Source organism: Bufo gargarizans, chromosome 8 (assembly GCF_014858855.1).
Source record: "Bufo gargarizans isolate SCDJY-AF-19 chromosome 8, ASM1485885v1, whole genome shotgun sequence".
In the NCBI taxonomy this organism is placed as follows: Eukaryota; Metazoa; Chordata; class Amphibia; order Anura; family Bufonidae; genus Bufo; species Bufo gargarizans.
The window spans coordinates 170,922,581-170,947,837 of NC_058087.1; the positions used below are offsets into that span (position 1 = coordinate 170,922,581).

A 25,257-nucleotide genomic window follows, 5' to 3' on the forward strand; every position below is an offset into this window, starting at 1 on the left:
CACAAGTCAAACCACGCAAGTCAGAATATGAGATAACATGCGATAATGCGTACAGAGTTCCGACCACTCCTACTATCTCTCACGTCTTGTATTTTTACTTGATTTTTTTCCCACTTCTTTTGTTAAAAAAAGTAATTCCTCTTCACAGTATTAGCGTATATTTTTGTTTCTGATTTGGTGCATATGCTCACGTTTTCGAGTCGATTTAGTGTTTAGGCTTTTAAGCCATTGTATTGTATTGTTTTAGGTTTTTTTGTAGATTAGATAGAATAGTTTTATTGTTCTTTTTTTTTTTCCCCCATTCGTAAAGACAGTTTTGAATAAAAAGTAGCTGCTGCTAGTTTGAGTTTGGTCCTGTTAACCTCTTTACCGCTAAAGAGACCTACAGAGTCTGTGTACCCACAATGCTCTGCTGGGCACTCTTTCTAGGACAAGGTTAAGGTTATGAAAGAAAGAGTTTAAGTCACGAGTAGCTGGAGGCAAAGGGAAGAGGTGAGGACTCAGGACTTGTGCTGGGCAGAGACGCCCTTCCAGTAGTCTAGGATGTCATGGAGATCCTCATCTTTGGCAAACTGGACCTTTTTGCGCAGGGCATGACCGGCTGCCATGTACTCTTCCTCTTTGTGGCGTTTGCGGTGCAGTTTGAAGCGTTCCCAGATGCTGTGGGAGGGTTTGCATGTGTACTCTGGACTGGAAGTGTAGCTCAAATTGTGGTAGTGAGGTGAAAGTTGGGAATAAGCCAGTTCCCTTGGACGGGGCCGAGTTAAAGGCTCCAGTATGGAGGTTTTGCGAACTCCTAGGTTTTCATGTTGGGACATTGGTTGCTGTTGTTGCTGCTCAGCTTGATGTGATCCTGGATAAGAGTGCCGATGCTCTGTATACTGGCGGATCTTTTCAGCTTCTGCTCTTAAGATAGCAGCCGCTGGGGTCACAGTGAGGATGGTATCAGCAGTTGGAGAAGTCTTCTCAATATACTTGGTTTCAGATTTATGTGCAGACCCTTCAGAACGAAATGACCTTGGACTGCGTATAGACCCACTGGAAGATGTGCTAGAGCGTTTCTGAGGAACCTCTATGCTGTGGTGCCTCTGTAAGGGATGGGTGTAGCTGTCCTTATATACTGGAGAAAGAAACCCATGTTTGCTGGGAATCTGTTCGGATATCAAGACCAACTGAGGCTCTGCTGTAGAGACAGCTCCTGACTTTACACCTTGGAATGAAGTTGTCTCTGACTTCAAGGCATCTATACAATTGTTTATGATCTGGTTGACCTTGTCTACTTCCTTAGCAATAGTGGATATCTCTGCCACAGAACTCTGAGAGTCTGGTGGCATGGACAGTTCACAGTCTCTTCTCTCAGACTGTTCACCAGTTCGCACCTCCATGTAATTCCCCTTGGTGGTTTTAGGTGTTTCACTGGTTTCTATCAGTTTGTACTGTTCTACTTCCCCCACTGAAGGCAAATAGGGGATGCGGGACATTGATTCTGGACCCATCATCTGCCCTTGAGATAGCTGACTTATGCTAGGTGTCTCCATTTCAGGACCGTATTTAAGTTCAATGATTGTTTTCTTCATACTACCACCTGCTTTTTTGTGCTTTTCCTCTTTTTGGCGCTTTTTGCGCAGGCAGTAGTATACAATACCCAGAATTATTACCATACCAAACAGGCAGCCAAGAATAGTCATAATATAGTGAGTGGCGGTGGATGGGGTAGGCACATGTTCTTGTTTGGTATGGCTGCGAGTGTAAAAGGCTATGCAGGTGTGGTTGAACCTGAGAGAGTTTCGAATAGAGGCAACACAGTAAGTGTAATTTGTGTTGGGTTTCAAGCCGTCCAGTTTTATGGATTCTTTCTCTGCCTTCAGGTTCCGAATGTCAGTAAAGAAGCTATTATTGTACTGAACCAAGATGTACATCTTGCTGTAAGGGTATGGTATTTCGGCAACTAGAACTGCATCTGAATGGGTTTCCGTGTTTAGGTTCACACTGAGGCTGACTTTGGAATTGGCAGGGGGAGTGTAGACATTAATAAGGGGTGTAGTCCCATCTCCAGAAAAACAGTCTTCTTCAGAACATGGGCTGTCAGGTGGGCCAGTGGTGGCTTGATACCTTGGAGACATCAAATGTGGCATCATTGTGTAAGACCCATCTGCGCAGAGAGATGACAGCATGCTAAGTGCGTTACGATAACTGGATCGACCTTGACCCAGCAAAAAGTAACCTGTATAGTCAGGGGGGGAATCGCACTGCATGCGGTCAAAAGTATGAGTCATGTTGGTGAATATATCCAACCACTTTAGGAAGCCCAGTAGCTCACATGAGCAATAGAAAGGATTACTGTATAGTTCACACACAGTCAGCTTATTGAGGCCCACAAAGGTATTGCTGTCCAGCCTCTGGATTCTGTTCATAGATAAGTCAATGTTCATTATGTTTGGGCACTCCCAAAAGGCATTAGGAGTCACAGTTTCAATTAGGTTTGCCTGGAGGTAGAGATACTCCAACTTTCCTAGTCCCCTAAGAATTCCCTCAGTCAGATTTCGCAATCTGTTGTAACCAAGCAGGAGCATCTGCAAATTGAACTGGCCAGCAAAGGCTCCATCTTCTATGTAGGACACCTCGTTCTTAGTGAGGTTGAGGTACGTTAAGTTGCCAAAGCGGCTAAGTGAAGAGTAGTGAACGCTCTTTATTTTATTCTCATTGAGCCTCAGGTCCACTATGGTGCTATTAATGTGCTGTGGTATAGACTCATACGGTGGCTGGTTCTGACTGCAGATGGCAAGCCAAACAAAACCCTTGTCACCTTCGATCAGCCAGCAGTCTGCTTGTACTTTGCCTGTATATAAAAGTGCAAACAGAACCAACATCCATAAACAGAGAGCTGGCATTACAAATCCTCTGTGCCCGGCCATGGTGAACGATGCCCCAGCGCGGAGACTCCTTGGTACACTCTAGTATTGGAGAATACAGTAGCTTATAATGTGAAGGACAAGCCTCCTTTTTTCACTTTTCTCCTCATCAGTACAGCATAAAGTGCTCTTAACATTGAGTGCGGATCCCAAGTCTTTGCCGGGGGAAGACCATCGACAAGTAGTTGCACAGTCTACTCTGCAACGTTGGAAGAAAATTCCTTGTGCATATTGAACGCTAAATTTGGAGTCATTGAAGAGAAAGACACATTCGCTGGTCAACCTGGTCTCCAAAGGTAACACATTTATTGTCTGAAGGTCAATTCCATCCTGATACTGCATCACATTTCACAAGCTTCTTGTCGGGGCTGTTGTAGAATTGTCTTCCTAAAAACAAAAAAAATATATATTAATACAAAAATATTTGAACAGTTCGGGTAATACATTTTTGCTAGAGGGTGAGATAATAATGTTATCACAGGGTGCCCTGCTGTTGGGGCCACCAGCGATTGCCTATAGTTTATAGAGGAACACACAGCTTGTGTTCCATTCCCCTGCACTGCCCTCACTGGGGAAATGAAGCATAGCATTGTGCCAATTGAAATGATTGAGCTGTATTAGGCACAGACTGGCCAGGTTCTTCAGGACAGAGAAAAATGCTTTGGCTAAGACCTCCTGCACACAAATGTTTTTTTTTTCCCGTTTACTGGCCGTTTTTTTGCGGTCCGTATACGGAACCATTCATTTCAATGGTTTCGCAAAGAAAATGTACTCCGTCTCCGTACTCCGTCTGCATTCCGTTTCCGTTTTTCCGTTCTGTTGAAAGATAGAACATGTCCTATTATTGCCCGCAAATCACGTTCCGTGGCTCCATTCAAGTCAATGGGTCCGCAAAAAAAGGGAACACATATGGAAATGCATCCATATCTCTTCCGTATCCGTTCCGTTTTTGCAGAACCATCTATTGAAAATGTTATGCTTAGCCCAATTTTTTCTATGTAATTACTGTATATGCCATACGGAAAAACGGAACGGAAATGGAAACACAACAGAAACAAAAAACAAAACAACGGATCCGTGAAAAACGAACCGCAAAACACTGAAAAAGCCATACGGTCGTGTGCAGGAGGCCTAACTGAGGGAGAGTCCCCTTGTCATTTCAGAAAGTCTTAAAAGGGCTTTGAAGGTGGTACTCTGTTCCTCAGCAGTTGCACAGGCTGTACATGGGGATATGTCTTTCCCTGAATAAGTTATTAAAGAGGTTTTATGGGACTTTTATTTTGATGGCCGTCCATAGGATAAGCCATTATTATCAAACCTATGGAGGTCTGAATCCTAGCACTTCCATGATCAGCTGTTTAAAAGGGATGAGGCCATCAATATGAAATAGGTGGGGGTCTGGCTATCAGCAACTGAACCAGTCGGCTGATTGAAGAGTCCATGGTGCTCCAGTGAGTGCTGCATCCCGTTAACTGTTTACCAGTCACAGCTCCATACACATTATAGTGGCTGCACCTAGTACTTTGGCTCTTTGCAACTTGGTCCCAATCAAAGTGAGCAATACCGGGCCTAGCCTCATCAGAGCTGTGCTTGGTTTGGCTGCCATGAGTCAGACCCCCGCCAATCTGATATTAATGAACTATCTTAAAGATACGCTGTGAATATCAAAGTTTCTGAAAACCCGTTTAATGAGCCATTGCATTTGCGATACCACTTTACAGAATATATGATGGAAGTGCCTAAAAGTCACGCAGTCAATGCACTCATTAGCTGGGGGAGTGATGAATGCAGAAAGAAAATGGAAGGCAAACTCTAGTAAATCCATCTGCATTTCGATGAAGGAAAGATACAAGAAATGTTAAATTTTCAAAGCTGCCTTTTTGGATTTCGTCCCATATCTAGATTAGAAAAATAGGATCTTTTTTTCTCCCCAAACACATCACCACTCATCCCCCTTCTGTGTCTGCGCCGTAATACCAGATGTGACCTGGTCACCACATGGTTGATAGTGCTGCCATATCTGGAAAAAAAAAATCCTATAAGAAATTCCCATTTAAACAATTGGGCAATATCTAAGGGTTCTAGTTTCAAATCCGGCCAAGGACAATATCTGCATGGAGTTTGTATGTTCTCCCTATGTTTGTGTGGGTTTTCTCCAGGTTCTCCGGTGTCCTCCCACACTTCAAAGACATAGTGATAGGGAATGTAGATTGTGAGCCCCATTGGGGACAGCCCGATGCTAATGTCTGTAAAGTGCTGCGGAATATGGTAGTGCTATATCAGTGATTAAAGTAGATATCGCTAGGATTCGACATCAATGTCAGGTGCAGGTCCCACCGCTTATATCTCCAGAACGGGTACCCCAAAGTGAATGTAGAGCATCAGCACATTCGTGGCCACCCCCCGTTCACCGCTTTGGGAGTTCCGAAAATAGCTGTGCGACGGCTCGGCTTTTTCTGGTAGTCCCTTGTTGGTGAATGGGGTGGTGGTTGTCCGCTCTCTATTCACCGGTTTGCCTCGACTATTTTCGGAACTCTCATAGTAATGAATGGTGAGCAGGCCGTGCATGTACAGCATGTTCTCCTTCAATTTGGGGGCCCCCGCCTATCTGGTATTGATGGCATATCCTAGCAATATGTCACCAATGGCTGAGATGAGCCCTTTAATCTCGTTCCTATCTAAAGTATTGCAATTTCATCTGAAGTATTAGCCGGAGTCTCCTGTGGGAAGTCTAGCACCTGGCACATTAAAATAAAATGACATTATACCGCATGCAGTTAATGAATCGTGAGCTGCTTGACCTTGACTGGGACCTATGAGTCCCCTAAATGTGTTTAATCCCTAACAACACAAAATTGAGTTAGGCGGCTCGCCTCTGTCTTCCTGCTGTTATATCTGGTTTTCGCTCTCACCCAAAATGACTTTTTTCTTGCCATAGAAAGTAGCGCAATAAACACGTTTTATCAGGACCAGAGTTTAATTTCAACTCATTAGAGCAAGCAATTTGACGGTTATTTGCTCTCCAAAGTCTGAATGAAATGGTGGCATTAAGAACGAAGAGACATGAGAAAGCTAATCTCACAGTTTACTGCAAGGCTGTGACACATCTGGGGACCGGAGACTTGGTTTTTTGAAGCGAAGATGTTTCTTTCATGTGTCTGCTTTGCTGATACATAAATACTCACAGGAGACGTTTGACTTGTACGGGAACACAGCCAGACGCAGACATACATTGCATCTACTCGTGTTATTGTAGGCCAGCACAATCTGATCTCCTATATTGCATCCACCCTCTTCATCTCAGGCCCCTTATGGCTCTGAAAGTCAAAGACTATGGACAGGGATGGCCAAAGACAGCAGAGGGCCACTGTGCAAGGACATTACATGGTTCCTCCTTCTTCAATAGCTCACCACAGATCACTTTATGTCTTTCTAACCGTTAATCGGTCATGCTGAACCATAACATGTATTTGTTCAGTCACTTACATGACAGTAGAAGCGTCTTGTAGGGTGGCAGTGGGCCCTCCCCATCTGAACCCTTATGGTACATCTGCCCCTCTAAATGGGACCACTATACCATGCTCCACCAAATGCTATTTGTACAAAGTCATGCTGGATTTGTAAGGATCTCCAATGTAAATGGAAGAATGCAGAGGTACAGTACATGCTCCATGCACTTCTAAGGTTGACCTACTCTAGCTCCATGCAAAATGGAGCAGTAATAAGGCAAAATGCATGAGACTTTAAGGGTGCTTTCACACACTACAGTCAAGTGGTATTCTTTTTTTGGCTGCACAATGGATACATTTTTGCCCCCCCCCCCCAATTTGGCTGTAATGTGTGCAGCTTTGGACTGGCCCACCAGAGGACCCTCTGGTGGGCACAGGCTCTGATACCATAGTGGGCCCCAAAGGTCCATATTAAACAAACTTTTGGAGCTGCCTTTGGAAACAATAAATTGCCCCTAGGGTATTTTTCTTTAAATCAAAACCTATTAGACTTTGATTGATGATATGGGGGTTGGACCCCAAGAAACCTTCCTCTGGTGGACCCAATTAACCCCATTCTGACCATGAATGTTTGAGTGCACCCTATATGGTTGCAGATTACAAAAACCCTCTTGTAGTCTGACAATGGTGTTCATCGTTTCCCTCTTCCCTGGTTTAGGTAGAAGAGACCCTGGCTGCAAATATAGACAACGCACAGGTTTTGTCTGCAGTCTCTAAGCATGATGACACCTACCGTACCTCTCCAAGCTTGCCAAAGACCACTGCGAGGGCTGAAACGTTGCATCTTCATGTATGGGACTTATTAATAAATATGGACTTTCATTTATGGATGCTGTCATACACTTTCTTTGTATTGATCCATGCCCAACAATTTAAGGTTTTCTGGATTTGCGAATTCTGCATCCCACAGAACTTTAGATGGATGAGTTTGCTGCTGGCAGCTTAAGTTTTTTTTTTAGTTTGAGAATGTCTCAAAGAGCTGCAAAGGGTTATTCTCATTTTATACAGTCATAGCATGTTGATGGATATGCTGTCACTTTATGATCATTGGGGGTCTGAACTCTGGGACCCCATAAATCCTGAGAATAAAGGGGCGTCAGTGCTGCAGCCTCTTCACAGTCTTTTTCTGCACAGCGTATCACTGGTAATGAGATAAGGTATCACCAAAAATGTTAATAGAAAAGGTTCGCTGGTTGGGTTAGCATGGTGGAACTATGACTTCCATTGTCCTTGCCCTAAAGCAGCTTGTCCTAATGGATAGTTATACTAATGTTAGAATGGGGATTCTAGACTGACATGCCTCTGGTTCTTACTGGCCTGATTCATAAAAAAATTTATAGGGACTTAATCAAAGGGTTTAAGAGGGTCAGGTCTGTGTTGTTGGAGAACTGTTTTCAAGGCAGCTGTCTGTCCATTATGGTGAGCTTTTTTAGGGCAACAGAAGTAATAGTTCCACCTCTCCTTCCCCAACCAATCAGCAACATTTTCTACCTAAATTTAACTTTATACATGTATTTGTTCTTTCATGTAACTTTTTAAACCTTTATTTAATGAACGTGAAATTTTGGTAACACATTTTCCATTATCAGTCATAAGTTTTCCTGATCTGCTAATTACGCTTTAAGAGGGCAACTACTTCCCGTTCTGTGATATCCTTTACATATCCGCGGCCCATCCACCCGGCTGTCTAGGGAACTGCGGCGCAGCTCCATTCAAGTGAATGAAGACGGCTGCTGTTCTCTGTGCAACTGGGTCATGATAAATGCACTTTACAGGGAAAGATGGTGAATGGGTCACAGCACTGATTCAGAATTGAGGTCCCTTCATTCTCAGAATCGGTGGTGATCCCAGAGGTCAGACCACCACCAGTTATTAAGTGATAACAGATTCCAGCAATACGTCACCACTTTGCAAGATGGGAATACCCCATTTAAAAAGAGGACTTGCTACCTATAAAAAATACTTTTTTCCCACACTGTCTCCAGAAACCAGAGCTTACGTGATCCTGAATGTCTAACCAGTACCAAAATCCATAGGCAGCCAGTAGGGAGTTAAAAACAGGTCTTTTCTAAGACCCGTTCATTGTTTTGCCATTTGAAACAAAATGGAAGAATCACCCAAGCAAAGTAAGAGAGAAATTAAAATGATGAATTACAAATTATAAATGTTTAATCAGGCATACACAAAGAAGGGCGATTTATATATATTTTTTTATGGCTAAAAGGCACCAAATGTTAAACTGAAGCGCGGGCTATCAATTTGCCTGCAATAATTCAAGCAGACAGCTCTAAGATGGCACAGAAAACATTTATTAATGATTAAATTTACCCGAAACGGCTCAGTGTACATTCATCAACTGTCAGGTAGCCGAGAGGAGGGCAGGAGTCGAGATTCCAAACATGCAGTGCATAATGTCTTTCTGAATAATATAACGCTCTAGGTCGTCACATGGGTCTAAAAATATTTCACTAGAATAGGGCTGAGATGAGTGGACGTGGTACCCAGCAAACATGGAGTAGGATCAAGCTCAGTTGCCTCCAGTACTTCCCTATCTCTACAGTATATCTGCTAGACTTTAGGTATGGCATACTCTCATAGTCCTTGCATTTAGCTGTTCAAACGGCACACACATTTTTCTCACTGAAGCCATGCCTGAAAATTACATTTCCATACACTGCTGTGTCTCATCAGTGAGAAACTGTATCTCCCCCGTTAAATACTGCATCCGAGAGTAAGCTTTGTGGAGTCTGCAACTACTTTCATACAGAATATTTATAAGGGTCTGTTCAGAGCAGAGTTCAGAGAGCCTGGGTTCCTTTCCTTAACTTTACCAGTATTTTGGACAGTAAGAACAGCAGCCGTATTCTTACTTCAAGAGTACTAGTTCCCCAATAGGGTTTGCTGGTATACATTTCGAAATGGATACATATCGACAGAGGGCTGTGGAGTGGGAGTCAAAGCTAGCTTTGGATGGAGTTGGAGTTGGTATAAATGTACAGACTTCGACTGCAGTTAAAAAAATCATTTGTTATTAATATTGTGTAATTTATTAATTAACTTTAATATACATTTAGAAAAGATTACAAATGTTAATCATCAATGTATTCTAAGTTCTATCAATCTAAGGCCCATATTTATCAAAAACAGTTATAAGCATGGTTTTCTAGTGGTGATAGAAAATCAGTTCACACCTCTCCAGTGTTCTATCCTGTCCTTATACTATAATCAGTGATAAGCAGGGTGTTCTAGAGGTGATAAATAATCAGTTCATACCTCTTGTGTGTTCTCTCCTGTCATCCTATAATCAGTAATAGGCAGAATGTTCTAATGATGATAATAAGTTCTCATCTCTTGTGTGTTCTCTCCTGTCCTTATACTATAAACAGTGATAAGCAGGGTGTTCTAGTGGTGATAGATAATCAGTTCTCACTAGTGTTGGTCGAGCACCAAAGTGCTTGTGTGCTCTGGTGCTCGAGTAGAACACTTCCCGATGCTTGGGTGCTCTACAGAGCACCCGAGCACAATGGAAGTCAATGGAAGAACCTGAGCATTAAACCAGGCACCCCCTGCTCTGAAGAGGGGAGGGTGTCGGGACTCTAGTTCGGCTTTGGACTCCCTGCTAGGACTCCCTGCTCTGACTCCATATATAGCTATGTCCATATATAGAGTCAGTGAATGGGGACACCCAGTGTATTTAAATATAATTTAGCCTCTATTTATAAAAAGTTTTTGGCAGGATTTGAACGCACAACCTTCTACATTACAGCCAAGAATGTTAACCACTACTCTATAGAGCTGCATGGTCAGTTTCTTAAAAAAAGTAAATAAATATGAGACTACTGCTGTATAGGAATGCTTACTACTAGTAAGAGTAACTGGCCATGCAGCTCTATAGTGTAGTGGTTAACATTCTTGGCTGTAATGTAGAACGTGTTGAGTTTGAATTCTGCCAGAAACTTTTCAGAAATAGAGGCTAAGTTAGATTTAAATACACTGACTCGAGCACACGCGATATTCGTTTGAGCATAGTGATGCTCTAGCCGAACTGGCATGCTTGCCCAACAATCACCTCTCCTGTCCTTATACTATAATCAGTAATAACCAGGGTGTTCTAGTGGTGATAGATAATCAGTTCTCACCTCTCCTGTGTTCTCTCTTGTCCTTATACTATAATCAGTAATAAGCAGGGTGTTCTAGTCGTGATAATCAGTTCTCATCTCTTGTGTTTCTCTTCTGTCCTTATACTATAAACAGTGATAAGCAGAATGTTCTAGTGGTGATATATAATCAGTTCTCACCTTTTCCTGTGTTCTCTCCTGTACCTTATAGTATAAAAAGTGATGTGATGTGTTCCAGTGATGATAAGAGAATCTGATCTAACCTCTTTTGTTTTCTCTCCTGTGCCTTACACTATAAACGGTGATATGCAGGGTGTTATAGAGGTGATAAATAATCAGTTCTCACAACTCCTATGTTCTCTCTGTTTTGCCAAGGCTTTTGCAAGGATGAAGTGAACTTCCTTTTAAAAGTTTTAATTTGTTATGTTTTTTTTTTAAATATGTCCAGCTGTTATACAGACAACCAAATGCAAGACTCCAGATAAATGGGGAGTTAACTGACTATTTTTGACTATTTAGAAGAAAAAGCAATGCAATGTTCAAGAACAACCACAGAGTAATTTATTAATAATGATATGGGGCAGGAAGAGAGTCAGATTAAAACAGAATTTTCCACTGAAAGGGGGGATTATCTGTTCCAAACATAAAGTATTATTTTATTGCCTCTCAGATGCAGTACCTGGTCAATTGGGACAAATCCTCTTTTCTGGTGTTACATGGTTTAAAATGAGTATATGAAAGATGTCTGAGTATTTTTCAATTACTGGAATAAGGATATCTGGAATTACGATCATATATAAAACATTCAGTATCTGATTTATTTAATAAGGTATTGCTCTCTCTGGATCAAAATTTTCTTTGATATCAAAGAGCAACTGTCAGCAGATGTGTACCTACTATAGGTAGCTTGATTACTTACATGATGGTTAGAAAAAGCCAGATTTGACCATTTTACTACCGTCAATTTATAATTACTATATAATTGGCCATTTATGAAGGAGTCAGAACCAGAGTGGGATAAAATAGTCAGAACTCCCCAGCCCTGATCTAAATAATAGTTTAGTAATTTTGCAAACACGTTACACTATTTATCTTGTACTGATCCTGAGTTACAGCATGTATTATACTCCAGAGCTGCATTCATAATTCTGCCGGTTAGTATTGGAAACAGTCGACTTGTTGACAGTTTGACAGACACATCCCTGACAGCTCAGATAAACGCCTATAATTAAAGAAGACAGTTTGTATTTTTCTTTATTAAACTAATGTAGGCTGACTCCTTTTTTCAATGAGAAATTACCAAGAGTGGAGGGTTGACAACATACTAATGAAATGGGCGCATTCAATTGTCCACTACTTCTCCACTATGTCTCCTACACACAATTTATTTTTCTCTCTTCACCCTCCACAGCCATCACTGTCCACACCCCACCAAGGGTTCTTTTAGAGCTGGTGTGGTCATTAAGTGATTGAAGCAGGTCTGGCATCTCTAGACGGTGACGATTAGTTTCTATTGCCAGGGAAAACCATGCTATGGAGGAATGTAGCATTACACTGCAGCCATTCAATAGACTAGTCTGCCTTGTAACGCATGGACGCAACAAATATGCCAGAGCAGAGGACATCTCTCCATGATTTCCATAGCCCTGAATGCAAAAAGTATTTGCCATCATGAGACTACCCTAACCCCACAGCAGATGCTATGCTGCTACCCTCAGTAGTTACACCCATGGACATTCCTACTATGGAGCAACTTTATAGAAAGTATTAGCACATATCTTGTTATACTGACATTAATAAATTGGCTCCATCCTCTGTCATCTGCATAGGGTTTTTGAAAGTCTAGAAAATAGCTTCACTGATGAAGGGGTTGTGAAGGAGAACATTCAGTAACTCTTGCTGTGTAATATAGACAAGCGATCGACTTGCAGACTGTCAAGACTGTCGATCTCATGTCTAGTTTGCTGGCTAATAAGCTCATTTTCTTTTCTTAAAAGGCCAAGATCTCTTAAGAAAATTGTATGAGTTTGTTAGAAAGTATTTACTTCAGACACTAAACGTGATGAACACTATGGAGAGTTCTTGCTCCTGATGGCATGTTCCTGTCTGAATGGTTTTATCTTCCAGGAGCTGACATTGCGATAGTCCCAATTTCTCTTCATAATGAGGTTTCCAGTGCAGCTTGTTATAACTTGTCATTGTCACATCTTCCACCATCACTCCACCACTTATTTGGTTATATGTGAGCTCCACTATAGAGAGCATAGGCACGAGTAGGTATAACATACAACTTGCTCGTTGGACAAATTGAAGTCCAGTCTCATGGTAGTAGAAGAAGAGGAATGCGCTCCTTCTGGAGATATCCATGCATGAAGGCTTAAAGGGGTTTTCCAGTCCCACAAATCCACTTTAATTACACAGAACACACCGGTCTGAGAAGGTTTGTAATATACTTACTGTTGTGAAGTTGTGTGGATCTGGTCGTATGAAGTTCGTCTTCTGAGAATCCAGCTTCTGCCAACGTCACGTCCTTTACCAGTTTTTTGGACTATGGACAGGACGTCACTTCTGCAGTCGGCAGGAACAGAGCTATTCCTCTTCATGATGCATGCACGCACCTCGTCTGCGCATGTGCCAGAAATAGTTCTGGTCCCATCCACAGTGGAAGTGATGTCCCATCCATAGTCCAGGCTGGAAACCTTGGTGAAGGATGTAACATTTCCAGAAGCAGCGCAACATGACCCACAGAACTTTGGAAGGATAAGTGTATTACAAACTTTCTCCTATAAATAAAGGTGGCTTTGTGGGACCCACTGGGTCCTGGGGAACCCCTTTAACATGTATGCACTGGCTGACCTGTTACATGTGCACTTGGCAACTGAAGGCATCTGTGTTGGTCCCATGTTCATATGTGCCCGCATTGCTAAGAAAAATAAAGTTTATGTGCAAATGAGCCTCTAGGAGCAATGGGGGCGTTGCCGTTACACCTAGAGGCTCTGCTTTCTCTGCAACTGCTGCGACCTCAGCACTTTTATTGACAGGGCCAGGCAGTGTAAACGTGACCATGCCAGGCCGTCTCAATCAAAGTGGAGAGGTCGGAGTAGAGCCTCTAGGTGTAACGGCAATTACCCCTTTGCTCCTAGAGGCTCATTTGCATATACAAAAACGTAATTTTTCTCAGCAATGCGGGCACATATGAACATGGGACCAACACAGATGCCTTCAGTGTCACGACCATGGTCATGGTCATGACTCCTGTAACCGCATGCAGTTGCCTGCGGTCTTGGTTTTGTTGTCAATCACAGGTGAGGGCTATTGTATGTCGCCTCACCTGTGGTTGCCGCTGGCAACATTGTGTATGTGGCAGCAGAGCAGCCTGAGCGTTGCTAGGCAGCTTGCTGCAGTAGGCATGCGGTTGCACCTGGCAACCTCTCCTATAGGTGTGCCTTTTATCGGTGTGCACGGGGTGTTATATGTGTTGTGTGCACTTCCCCTTTAAGTTGATGTCTTCCCTTCCCTGGTGTTGGAAGGGTTAACTTCCTTCCTAGTGTGTGTGTGCACTGGGTGTGTCTGTCTGTGGGTGTGGCTACTTGGCCCTATAAAGCCTCAGTGGAAAGCAGTAGTCAGAGAGGGTGCTTCAGCCATGCTTGCTGGAGACATCCTCCTGATTATTTACCATCTGCCAGTGAGGGCCACCCTGGTGGTCATAAACGTTATGTCTGGTGTTAGTTTATGGTTTATCTGTTATTGCAGCATATGGTTTACTGGGTTCCCGTGTGATGTCTGTTGTGTGCTGTGTCCTTTGTGTTGGTTGTGGATAGCAGCACTTGCATGTGGGTTCCAGGTTGTGTGTCTGTGGCAGGTAAGTGTGGTACTAGTCTCACTTACCTGTCATTGCCATATGTCTGTTTATGTTTCCCCTTTCTATGTAGCTTGGCCAGTGAGACTCCTGTTCCTCCGTGTCTAGGAGGAACGGGTCATCTTACCCTGCTCCTAGTCCAGGGCCACCCTGAGGGCGAGCAGGAATATCAGGTTCCGGAGTATGAGCCCTCCTACCTTCAGGGTTGGCTCATACGGATAGGAGACAGGGTCAGAATTAGGGATGTGTAGGAGGTTACCTTCTCCCTTGTTCCTGTCCTGGCCACGCTCTGACCACCCATCTTCTGATACCGCACGGCTGAGGGTTTTCCCCATCCTCAGCCGTGACATTCAGCTGCCAAGCACTCATACGACAGGTCAGCCAGTGTCAAAGGTACAGATCTGCTGACAGATGCCCTTTAAAGGATATTGCCACCTTTGCAACCATTCATCAAATGCATCAAAACTTGTTGCTGACATGCATTACTAGGGCCACAATGGAATGAAGATCAAAATATAGAGTTTTTTTTTTAGTCATTAGTCATGGACACATGGGTAGGCATAGGAGCTGTATACCATGTTAGCAGTATTATAGTTTTTCAAAACCTGGGGGCCACAGGTTGGCAACCCCTAGACTAGACAAGCACTGGAAGTAGGGCCTTCCAACTCAGCCCCCATCGCAATGACAGATCTTTCTCATAATACCCATCACTAGCATTCCACCCTTGCCAGAGTTTTAGTTTAAAAGTCCTTGCAACCAATTCCTATTCATAGTATGGGTATCCACCTATGTACCATTGGGCTTCCGTCTCGAATGTCAAATCACACATGTCAATAAAAGTCTATGTTGGGCTTCGACGCATGCGCAGTTGACTCGTCAAAGCCGGTACCAGTAGTCCTGCACGGGCGCAGACTACAGTGTCCACTGCGCCTGCGCGAGATTACGGCACTGAGAAGAACTGACGTCAGGAATAGTGGAGTGAATAAATTTAGTGGTAGGCGGTGCTGGGCTCCGGATCGATGGGCGAGGCTGGGCTCCAACATATCGTGGGACAACCCCTTGGGCTCCTGACAGAGGTAATTTACATGTCAATAAGATTGATTTTTATAAGAATCTAACACACACAGAGCATAAACAGTGGGATCATTTTAAACACTGCATGGAGACTAATGGGCACATATAAATATCGCTAAATCATTAATCCTGGTGACAGAATCCCTTTAAGATAAGCCGTGCTTGACCCGAGACGGTGAGCCATTGGCTCTCAGATGCTACTTCAGTGCTGAATGGTCTGCAATAATAATATTACAATTAATTTTTGTAAGCTTCAATAAAAATATTTTTTTTTTATCCTATCTTTAATCAGCTTGATCTGATTGTCTTAATGCTATAATGGACAGCTAATAATAAGGTGGAAAAGCAATAGTCATAGGCGTCCTATTATTTGGATGAAAATGTATTAATGATATTAGAAATGTCTCTCAGATCTCTATGGGAACATATTTGTCTCAAAACATTTTGACAATGCAACTTCATTTCAGGCCTGCTTGGAGATTGTAATAGATTTTTATGAAGCTTTGGCCGTACATGGAATAATATTAAATTCTTGGTTGCTTGCTGTAGAAAAATGCTATTTTAAATTCAAATTCCTTATGTATGTCGCTATATTATTACTACATACAAACAAACATACTATATACAATAATTTGTAGTCTGTTGTTGGTTTCATCAAGATCTTAACGTATACACTTTATTAAAAGTCTGCTGCATTTCATAAGATAAAAGGGGTTAGAGCTCTGTTTTTCTAAAACAGATCTCCAAATCCCCCTGCAGAGATATAGGGTTAAATAAGAAAATTCTGACTTCCTGTCTCCACTACTAGAGGAAGTAACAGAATGCAGTAAGCTCCCCCTAGTGGCGGCAGCAGATAGCCAGATTTTAGAATTTAACTCTGTCTATTGTGGGCATTTGGAACTCTGCATTAGAGAAATTTACTTTAAAGATCTAGTTCACGAAATTGTAGTGCAATGGTTCCCTTTAAAATAACATAAAGGGTTGTCTGGTTGATATTTGAGAATGTTGTATAAAAAAAAAAAAGTCATGCTCATCTGACCAATATCTTATCAGACCCATTGCATCAATGCCAGGATTCCCTGCTAGTCTTTGCTTCCCGGGCCCTCATGACGCACAGGAAATAACTAATCAGCCAATCAGTTAATGATTGTTTCTCGTTTGTCATCTCATTGTGCCTTTTTAGAACAGGGACGGAAACTTGGGGATCAATGCAAAATGGAGGTGGATCATCCCTCTCTCACTGTACTGAGTCATGTTAGGATGTTAGCATAATTCATCTATATTGGGGCTAGATGACAAACATCTAAAGTTTATCTTATTATTAGGGATGAGCGAACTTGCTGCTTGCAAGTTCGGGTTCTGGGTGAAGTCCGTTATGGATTCCGTTATCACGTAATATAACGGAATTCTATGACGGAATGCACCCCGGAGGCGTTCCGTTTGGCATTCCGTCATAATAGAAGTCTATGGGCAGCATAACAGATCCATCTGGAATCCATAACAGAATTCACCCAGAACACGAACTTGCAAACAGCAAGTTCACTCATCGCTACTCTTATTTTTCAATAATGAAAGGGGTTTCCTGCCTTAGAGCCACAACGCCTGGGGGTCCTGCCCTTTCCCCCTGAACATAAAAAAAAAAACCACTCACCAGTCTGCGGTCCCGCCCCTGCTTTATTCCTAGCCAATTCCTGCCCCCACAGGACCAGAAATTAGTTTGGTCCAATTAGTGTGGGCCAATCACAGACCTCAGTGGTCACAGCCGCTTGAAAGCTACAGCACAGCCTGTCAATTTTATTCACTGTGGTCTGGTCAAGAACAGTGGTGAAGGGCTTCCCATTGCCACAGAAGATCTGGCCATGGATAGTCAATAGGGATGAGCGAACTTCTGTTTTCAAGTTAGGCGTACAAGGTTCGGGTTATCTAAGAATTCCGATATGGATTCCACTACCACAAACCATACCTTATGGTCCGTGGTAGCAGAATCTATAACGGAATTATTAGATACCTCGAACCTTGTACGTCGAACTTGAAAACAGGAGTTCGCTCGACATTGTAGCTATAGCCAACGCCAGCTTCCATATATCCCACACACTAGTGGAAAATGACTGCCCAAACACAGCCAATGCTGTTTTCAAGTGTCCGGAACCCCCATCTTTCAGATATCATTTATGGCAAATTAAATAGATATGCCATCTATGATCTCCTTACTCTTTTACATTTGTACTTTGCTTTTTTAAATCATTTTGCTATTATTCCACGATATCCTCTAGAATATTCTATGGTAGAATGCTCCTCCACACTACAGGGAGGAGAAAGCTTATTTTGTCTAAACAATTTAGAGACGGAATTAATCCTGAGTGTTCACTGTGTGGACAAAGCGTGTTATGCTAATAACACTATTTACCAAGCTAATAGAATTAGAAATGGCAATTAAAATTACCAGAGAATCCTCCAGGGAGGAACTAAGCCAAAGCCACTCCCTGCATAAAATAAATACATAAAATTACAAATATTATTGGACAATATTTTATACCTTTCATGGCACATAAACCATTCTATTTAATATATTTTCCTCTTCATAGAATACATAGTTACTTAGATGAAGCAAGACACATGCCTTTTAAATTTGACATATCTTAGGCTCCTCTTACACGGGCCAGTGCCGGCAGTAAATAAGTGCTGATTGATAATGTCCAGGTTGATTGGTGCTTGTTTAAAGTAGAAAAATAAACATGGGTTGCACATGGGCTTTACGTGCATTGATCTACTGCATCTCGGCATAATTTATGAACATGTACACGGAGCACTATGTATACGTTCTGATCAAAATGCATAGGCCCGCTCACCACGTCAAGGTGGCCTCTTTCGAGTGGGTTCCTACTCTACTGTGGCACAACACAACATGGTAACCACCGAAACACAGCACCCGCAGGTGACGAGACCCAACAGCCCAAAAATACCACTGTTGTAGGGACAACCACCCTAACACTGGGTCCCACTAACTTACAGGCACAGCACCATGTCAACATATCTCAAAAGCTCACCTTTCCATGTGGTCTCAGATAGAATCTCTGGATTATTAAAACACCTGGGTCGAATGGAACGAGTGCTGATCCTATGAAACAACGTGCCTTACGCACAGCCCTATGCAAAGTGAAAGGGGGGCAAATGATCATTCATCCTCCATTTGCTTTGCAAATTATCGGCAGCACAACCCCGGTTTACGAAGGGTGATGAGCTACCGACAGGTGATGGTATTGGATGCCATATAAAAAATTTGATCACCCAACAAATGAGCATCTTGCCCATTCGTCACATAATAGGCAACTCCTTTACAAGGGCCAATGATTGGAAATGAGTGATCCTAAGAATGGCCAGATAACTGGGCAGATCCACAGCTTGTGTAGAAGGGACCTTTACTTAGTGGTTTGAATCTTATCCAGTTTTCCAAAACTGAATCTCATATTTCAGATGTACAGAGGGGCAATATTACATTTAGGAGTGCTGGTTTGCAATAATTGTATTTGCTTTTGCAGCTGCTTCTTGACATTGATTACTGCTATGTAGATTGTTTGTAACCAGTACCCTCAAGTCCTCTTGTTCTTGTAAATGCATTTATGTGGTTGGAGCTCGTGCATTGAGTCTGATGCTTGCTACTGACATGACAAGTTCACTGAGAGTATATCGTTAGTCTTTTGTTATCGGATATTTTTAGACTCATGTTTGGACTGGAATGTCTTTTACAAATGAAAAGGTAAACGATAAGGACAGATTTAGGCTACTTTCACACTCGCGTTTGGTGCGGATAAGTCATGGATCTGCACAGACGGATCCGTTCAGATAATACAACCGTCCTGCATCCTTTGAGAACGGATCCATTTGTATTATCTTTAACATAGCCAAGACGGATCCGTCTTGAACACCATTGAAAGTCAATGGAGGACGGATCCGTTTTCTATTGTGCCAGATTGTGTCATAGAAAACAGATCCGTTCCCATTAACGTACATTTTGTGTCAGAACGGATCAGTTTGGCTAAGTTTCGTCAGACAGGACACCAAAGCGGAATGGAGACGGAACTGGAGGCAAACTGATGCATTCTGAGCGGATCCTTTTCCATTCAGAATGCATTAGGGCAAACTGATCTGTTTTGGACCGCGTGTGAGAGCCCTGAACGGATCTCACAAACGGAAAGCCAAAACGCCAGTGTGAAAGTAGCCTTATAAAACAGCTGACTCAGATATCTCCTGCTGGCTGCCATAAATTCAGTATCACTACACAGCCAATGGATTTTAATCCTTAGATTAGTAGAGGTAATTAAATCAACACCAAATGTTTATAATTTAATATTAAGGGTTAAAACCAGGTTTAATCCAGGATTCCGAGATGCAATCCCTTTAGATTAAAGATTAATGCTTCATTTTCTGTGTACAATACACTGAGAATTGATTGCAGTTGGGGAAATTTCGTGTGACTTCTGCTAAGAGTAGAATAGAGATAGTGGTTAATTACACGAATCCAAAGCTAACAATCCATTTGCTTGTTGACATTGGTAATAACAAGGATTTAGCTATAGGGCAGGGATCGGCAACCTTCGGCACTGCAGCTGCTGGAAAACTACAGCTCTCAGCATGCACACTTACTCAGCTGTTCTTGTAACTCCCATAGAAGTGAAAAGAGGATTCTGGGAGATTGTAGTTTGAAAACAGCTGGAGTGCCAGAGGTTGCTGATCCCTGCTTATAGGGGGTGCAGTGGTACCAGGTACATACCCTGGTGCCTGAGGGGTCCAACACCCTTCTGTCTCATAACAAATGGCCCAAGGTAAATGAGGGGCCCTGTTTAATATTTTGCATTGGGACCATCCCCCTATCATGTGGAGTGCAACATCCACCCTTTTGGTGCTTTCCTTGGGAGATACCTGTTTGCATATTGTTTTCCCATAGAGCATTGCGGTCTCCATACCATGGAGCACTTCCAGTAAGTAACCATACAAAGACAATGCTGATCTCCTTAAAGGCTATGTGCACCTTTGAGGACAATTTGTTTTATTATTGCACTATACTCATTTTGAGCTAAAATCATTATTTCAATTGGTCTTTATAAAAAATGTTGAGCCCCTTTCTCTGTCCAGCCCTAGGATTCTCTAGTAGAATGCTCTGTATTTTTACTGTTTCTTATCCACATTTCTGACCTTAGAAACACTCATAGCTCAATTCTTATCTTACTGATGAGAATGTAGCTCAGATAAGTGTATATGACCTTTTAGTAATTTAGAGATGAGGTTTCTTAGATGACCAGCACAATCTAAAAAGTAGGATTCACACACTTAGACGGTTAACTCTTTGTGACAGAACAGCTGTATTTTTTATTTATTTATTTAATAAAGGCCAATTGAAAAAATGAGTAAAATGCAAAGTGAGTAAAATGCAATCATTAAAAAAATTGCCCCCGAAGGTGTACAACTGAATATTCTTATAACTTTACTTACAGTATCTAAATTGTGCATTATGCTTTACCTTATGCACGGTGGATAATAACTTTTGATGAACGCTCCCCTGTGCCTCCTCAATGAAATGGAAGTATTTGAGGTTTGTAAATTAAAGAGCAATAATGTTTCATCCCTCGCTTCGAACACCTATAAAGCTCAGCCTTTCTTCGGAGGCGAACACGTGAAATATTCCGCTAACATGTTGATATATTTGCAGCAGTGTGTTGCTCATTTCTGTGATAAAATGTTATTTAATATCTGCACGACGTGCCAAGTACATTTCGCTTGCAAGATCTATGGGAGGAGAAGGCGTCCTATGCACAGATTTATAAAGCCTCGCTATAAGGCTAGAGGTAGAATTGATTTGCTAACTTGCTCCCCTATCCTCTCCACAAGCTCTGTCTTTAATAATTGCATCTCAGGTTTTCTCGTTGCTCTTGATATATCTTCCCATGCAGGTGTGCATAATCAAAATGCTAATGAGGATGCAAATTAAGCAAACTGAAATGCATATATTATAATAATGATATTTGCCACAGACACTATTGAAATGCTGCCGTTTGCAGAATTTGGTTGGAACAAAAAAAAAAAAAAAGAAATATGTATTTTTGTGATTTTTTTAAAATACTTTGTTGCTCTTAAAGGGGTGGAGCATAACACAAAAATGAAAAACCAATGATGAATACCTATGTCATGTATGGCCCCAAGTTTCCCTGAATGAGGCAAAATGCATTATGTCAGTTGTGCCGGAAAGTGTACTTTTAAAAGGGATAAAGAGCAGGTGGAGATGAGCAGATTGATATGTAGTTTTATGATAAAAGATTCAGTAAAATTTGGATTTCTATTCATTTAGTGCCTTGAAAAGGTATTCATACCCCTTTTCCACATTTTTTTCCTGCTACACCCACAAACTTAAAAGTATTTTATTGGGATTGTATGTGACAGACCAACACAAAGTAGAAAGTATGTGTGAATTGAAAAAGAAAAATCTGAAATGTGCAGCAAGCCAAATTCGCAACCTAACCTATTCCGTCCTAACATTACTTATAGCAATACAAAAAATACCGGGTAAGGCTACTTTCACACCTGCGGCACTACGCTCCGGCCACCTGATCCAGCAGAAAATGCAAGGAATCGGCCGGACACAAACTGCAGCATGCATTTTTGCCAGATTGTGACCGGATCTCTGCCGTACCCCATTATAGTCAATGGGGCCGGTGGGCATTCTGTCTGCATCCAGCAGTGCCGGATCCAGTGAATTCCAGCAGGCAGTTCTCTGCTGCAACAGCCTGCCAGAATCACTAACGCAGATGTGAAAGTAGCCTAATACAGGTCCACATACCTCTTACATCCAGTGACGGCTCCTTTGATGTAGATGTTTTCTGTCCTCATCTTCTCCTCTCCAACCAGACCGCCATGATGATTTCTTTCCGCCATCTCTTCTCTCTGCAGAGTTTGACAAACATCTTAGTTTCCTACTTTTCCATCATCCTCCCACCTTCTGAACACCCCATCCTGCCACCCCCAATACTGTGCCCGCTGTGCTCCCTATACAAGTTACACACAGATAGTTCCCCTTCCATAATTATTGGCACACTGTGTCCTAAAAAAATAACTGTGCCCAGGAAATAGTGTCCCTGACACTAATAGTGCAAACATAATGTTCCCCAAAAATAATTGTGCTAAGCTGATATCGTGCCAGGGTGCCCACCACAGTAATACTGCTCCCCAAAATCCCACCAATAGAAATAATTATCTACCAGACAACACGTAGTAGTAATAGTGCCCCTACTGTAATAATTTCCCACTGTGTCCCAGAAGTAATAATGCTCCCATAGTCCTCATACTAGTATTCATGTTCCTCATAGTCCCTCAACTGTAATAATGCCCACCATAATGCCCCCGGTAGTAATAATTATCTTTATAATGTGTTACAGTAAAAATAAAAGTGCCCTGTTGTGTGGCAGTATAAAAAATACCTCCTCTTAGTGCCCCCTGTAGAGCCAATACATAATGTGTGCCAATGCCCCCTACTGTGCGCCCAAAAAACCTCTTAGTGCCCCCAGTTGAGACAAGGTTCCCATAGTGTCCTATAATTTGCGCCAGTATAAAATACTCCTATATCGTGCCCCAATAGTGCGCCTCCCCTTATCCCCATGGTGCCTGACAATGTGCCAGAATAAAATGCCCCCATAATGTGTGCCAGTATAGTTCCCCTATATAATGACCCCAATAGTGCTCCTCTCCTCCCTTCTCCATAGTGCCCCCCATGTGTGCCAGTATATAAGATAGGGTCCCCAGTCAGTAGATGCCCCCATAGTGCTCCCCCCTTCTCCATAGTGCCCCCCATGTGTGCTAATATATAATATAGGGCCCTCAAAGTGCTCCTCCCCTCTATTGTGCCCCCCATATCTGCCAGTATATAAGATAGGGCCCCAGAAGATGCCCCCATAGTGCTCCTTTCCCCCCTTCTCCATAATGCCCCCATGTGTGCCAGTATACAAGATAGGGCCCCCCCATAGTGCTCCTCCCCCTCCATAGTCCCCCTATGTCTGCCAGTATATAAAACAGTTATTTAGGCAGGCCCTTCATATGTCAATTGCTAAGGCCCCCCCCCTCATATGTCACTTGCTCAGATAGGCCTCCATATCAGTTGCTCAGACGCCCCCCCCCTCATATGCCAGTTGCCCAGGACCCCCCCCCATATCAGTTACTCAGGAGGAACCCCCCCAATATCAGTTGTTTATTTATTCAGCCTCCCCCCCCCATATGTCAGTTGCCCAGGACCCCCCCCCCCATATCAGTTACTCAGGAGTACCCCCCCCCAATATCAGTTGTTTATTTATTCATCCCCCCCATTTCTCAGTTGCCCCCCATATCAATGTGACAGACCCCCAGATCAGACTAAAAAGAAATAATTAAAACTTACCTCTGCTCTCCGTGTCCTGATGTGAGTGTCTGCCTGCCCTGCCGGTTTTCAACAGCCCGCGCTCTACAGTCACATGACCTGACTGCATACAGCGTCAGGTCATAGTGCGCGCTGTACGCAGTCAGGCCGGAGGGGTAAGTAATGGCTGATCTCTAAGATCAGCTGATTGCATAGGTCGAGGTCATGAAACTACAGATGGGTATATACATACTCCAACCGTGGAGTGGTAAAATTAGGTGGCATACGATAAAATAAATGGCCAGCCATGTAATACATGGCTAGACAGAGTAGCTCACAGCAAGAGCCTTTCTGCCTTAGCATCTGATCGGCTACCAGAGCTTGGTCCAGATATGGGAAATTCCTTTATGACGTCCTTAGGACTGCCCTAGCAGGGGATATGGAGAGGGGTGGTGAGACAATCCCTTCAAGGAAAAATCGGAGAATCCCTTTATTAAAGGCGTTGTCTAGGTTTGGAAAAAACATACAGTAGTTGCTTCTTTCCAAAAACAGCACCACCCCTGCCCATGGTTTGTGTCTGTTATTGCTGTTCAGCACCCTTGGAGTCAATGGGGCAGAGATGCAACACAAACTGTGGACGGGGATGTTTGCAGTTTTTGGAAGAAACCAGCCATGGCTTTTTAATCCTGAACAACCCCTTTAACTATTGATTGCATTAGTCTTTAAGACTTTAATATGGTGGCTTATCTGTATGATTGATGGGCAGTCCCTTTATTGGTCTGATTGACAGAGGTCCCAGACGTCAGACCTCCTAAGGATAGGCCATCAATGCCATAATCCCAGGGAACCCTTTTAATCATTATAAAATACTGTGAGGGTTGTATTACTATGGGATTTTCCATTGGTGGCTTATCTGTTTGATTGATTTATGATTGGTGGGCAGCCCCTTTATTGGTCTGATTGACAGAGGTCTCAGACTTCAGACCTCTTAAGGATAGGCCATCAATGGTATAATCACAGAGAAGGCCCTTTAATCGTTAAAAAATACTGTGTGGGTTGTATTACTATGGGATTTTCCAAGCTATTTTTGAGAGTGTTGTATTGAGCTCTGGGGATAAGGACAGTGCCAGGATTTAGTCTCTAGGCTTGTGAGATGCCTATTTATGGAACATTGGCAGCCGTCTGCCGCGCTTCAACACGTAACTGATTGTTTTTACCTGAGTGAAAAATGTTAGCTTGGAAAAAGTTCTCCTTTCCTCTCTGGAAAGGTGAAATGAATGACACAATGTGATAGAACTGCATTTTTCACCCAGCATTTAAAGTGCCTTTAAAAAGAAATTGTTTTGTGCATGGTATTGATTCATTTCAAAGACCCTGATTTATCAAGCCGCGCCGAGCTTGGGCCCTT

General features: G+C 42.7%; 1 protein-coding gene across 1 annotated transcript; it reads right to left on the reverse strand.

Moving 5' to 3' along the window:
• Window positions 1–413: 413 nt before the first annotated feature.
• ELFN1 (extracellular leucine rich repeat and fibronectin type III domain containing 1) lies at window positions 414–2,915 on the reverse strand. The gene has a single exon (XM_044305055.1). It carries the CDS (start codon window positions 2,913–2,915, stop codon window positions 501–503), a length of 2,415 nt encoding a protein of 804 aa, XP_044160990.1. The 3' UTR covers window positions 414–500.
• Window positions 2,916–25,257: the final 22,342 nt, after the last annotated feature.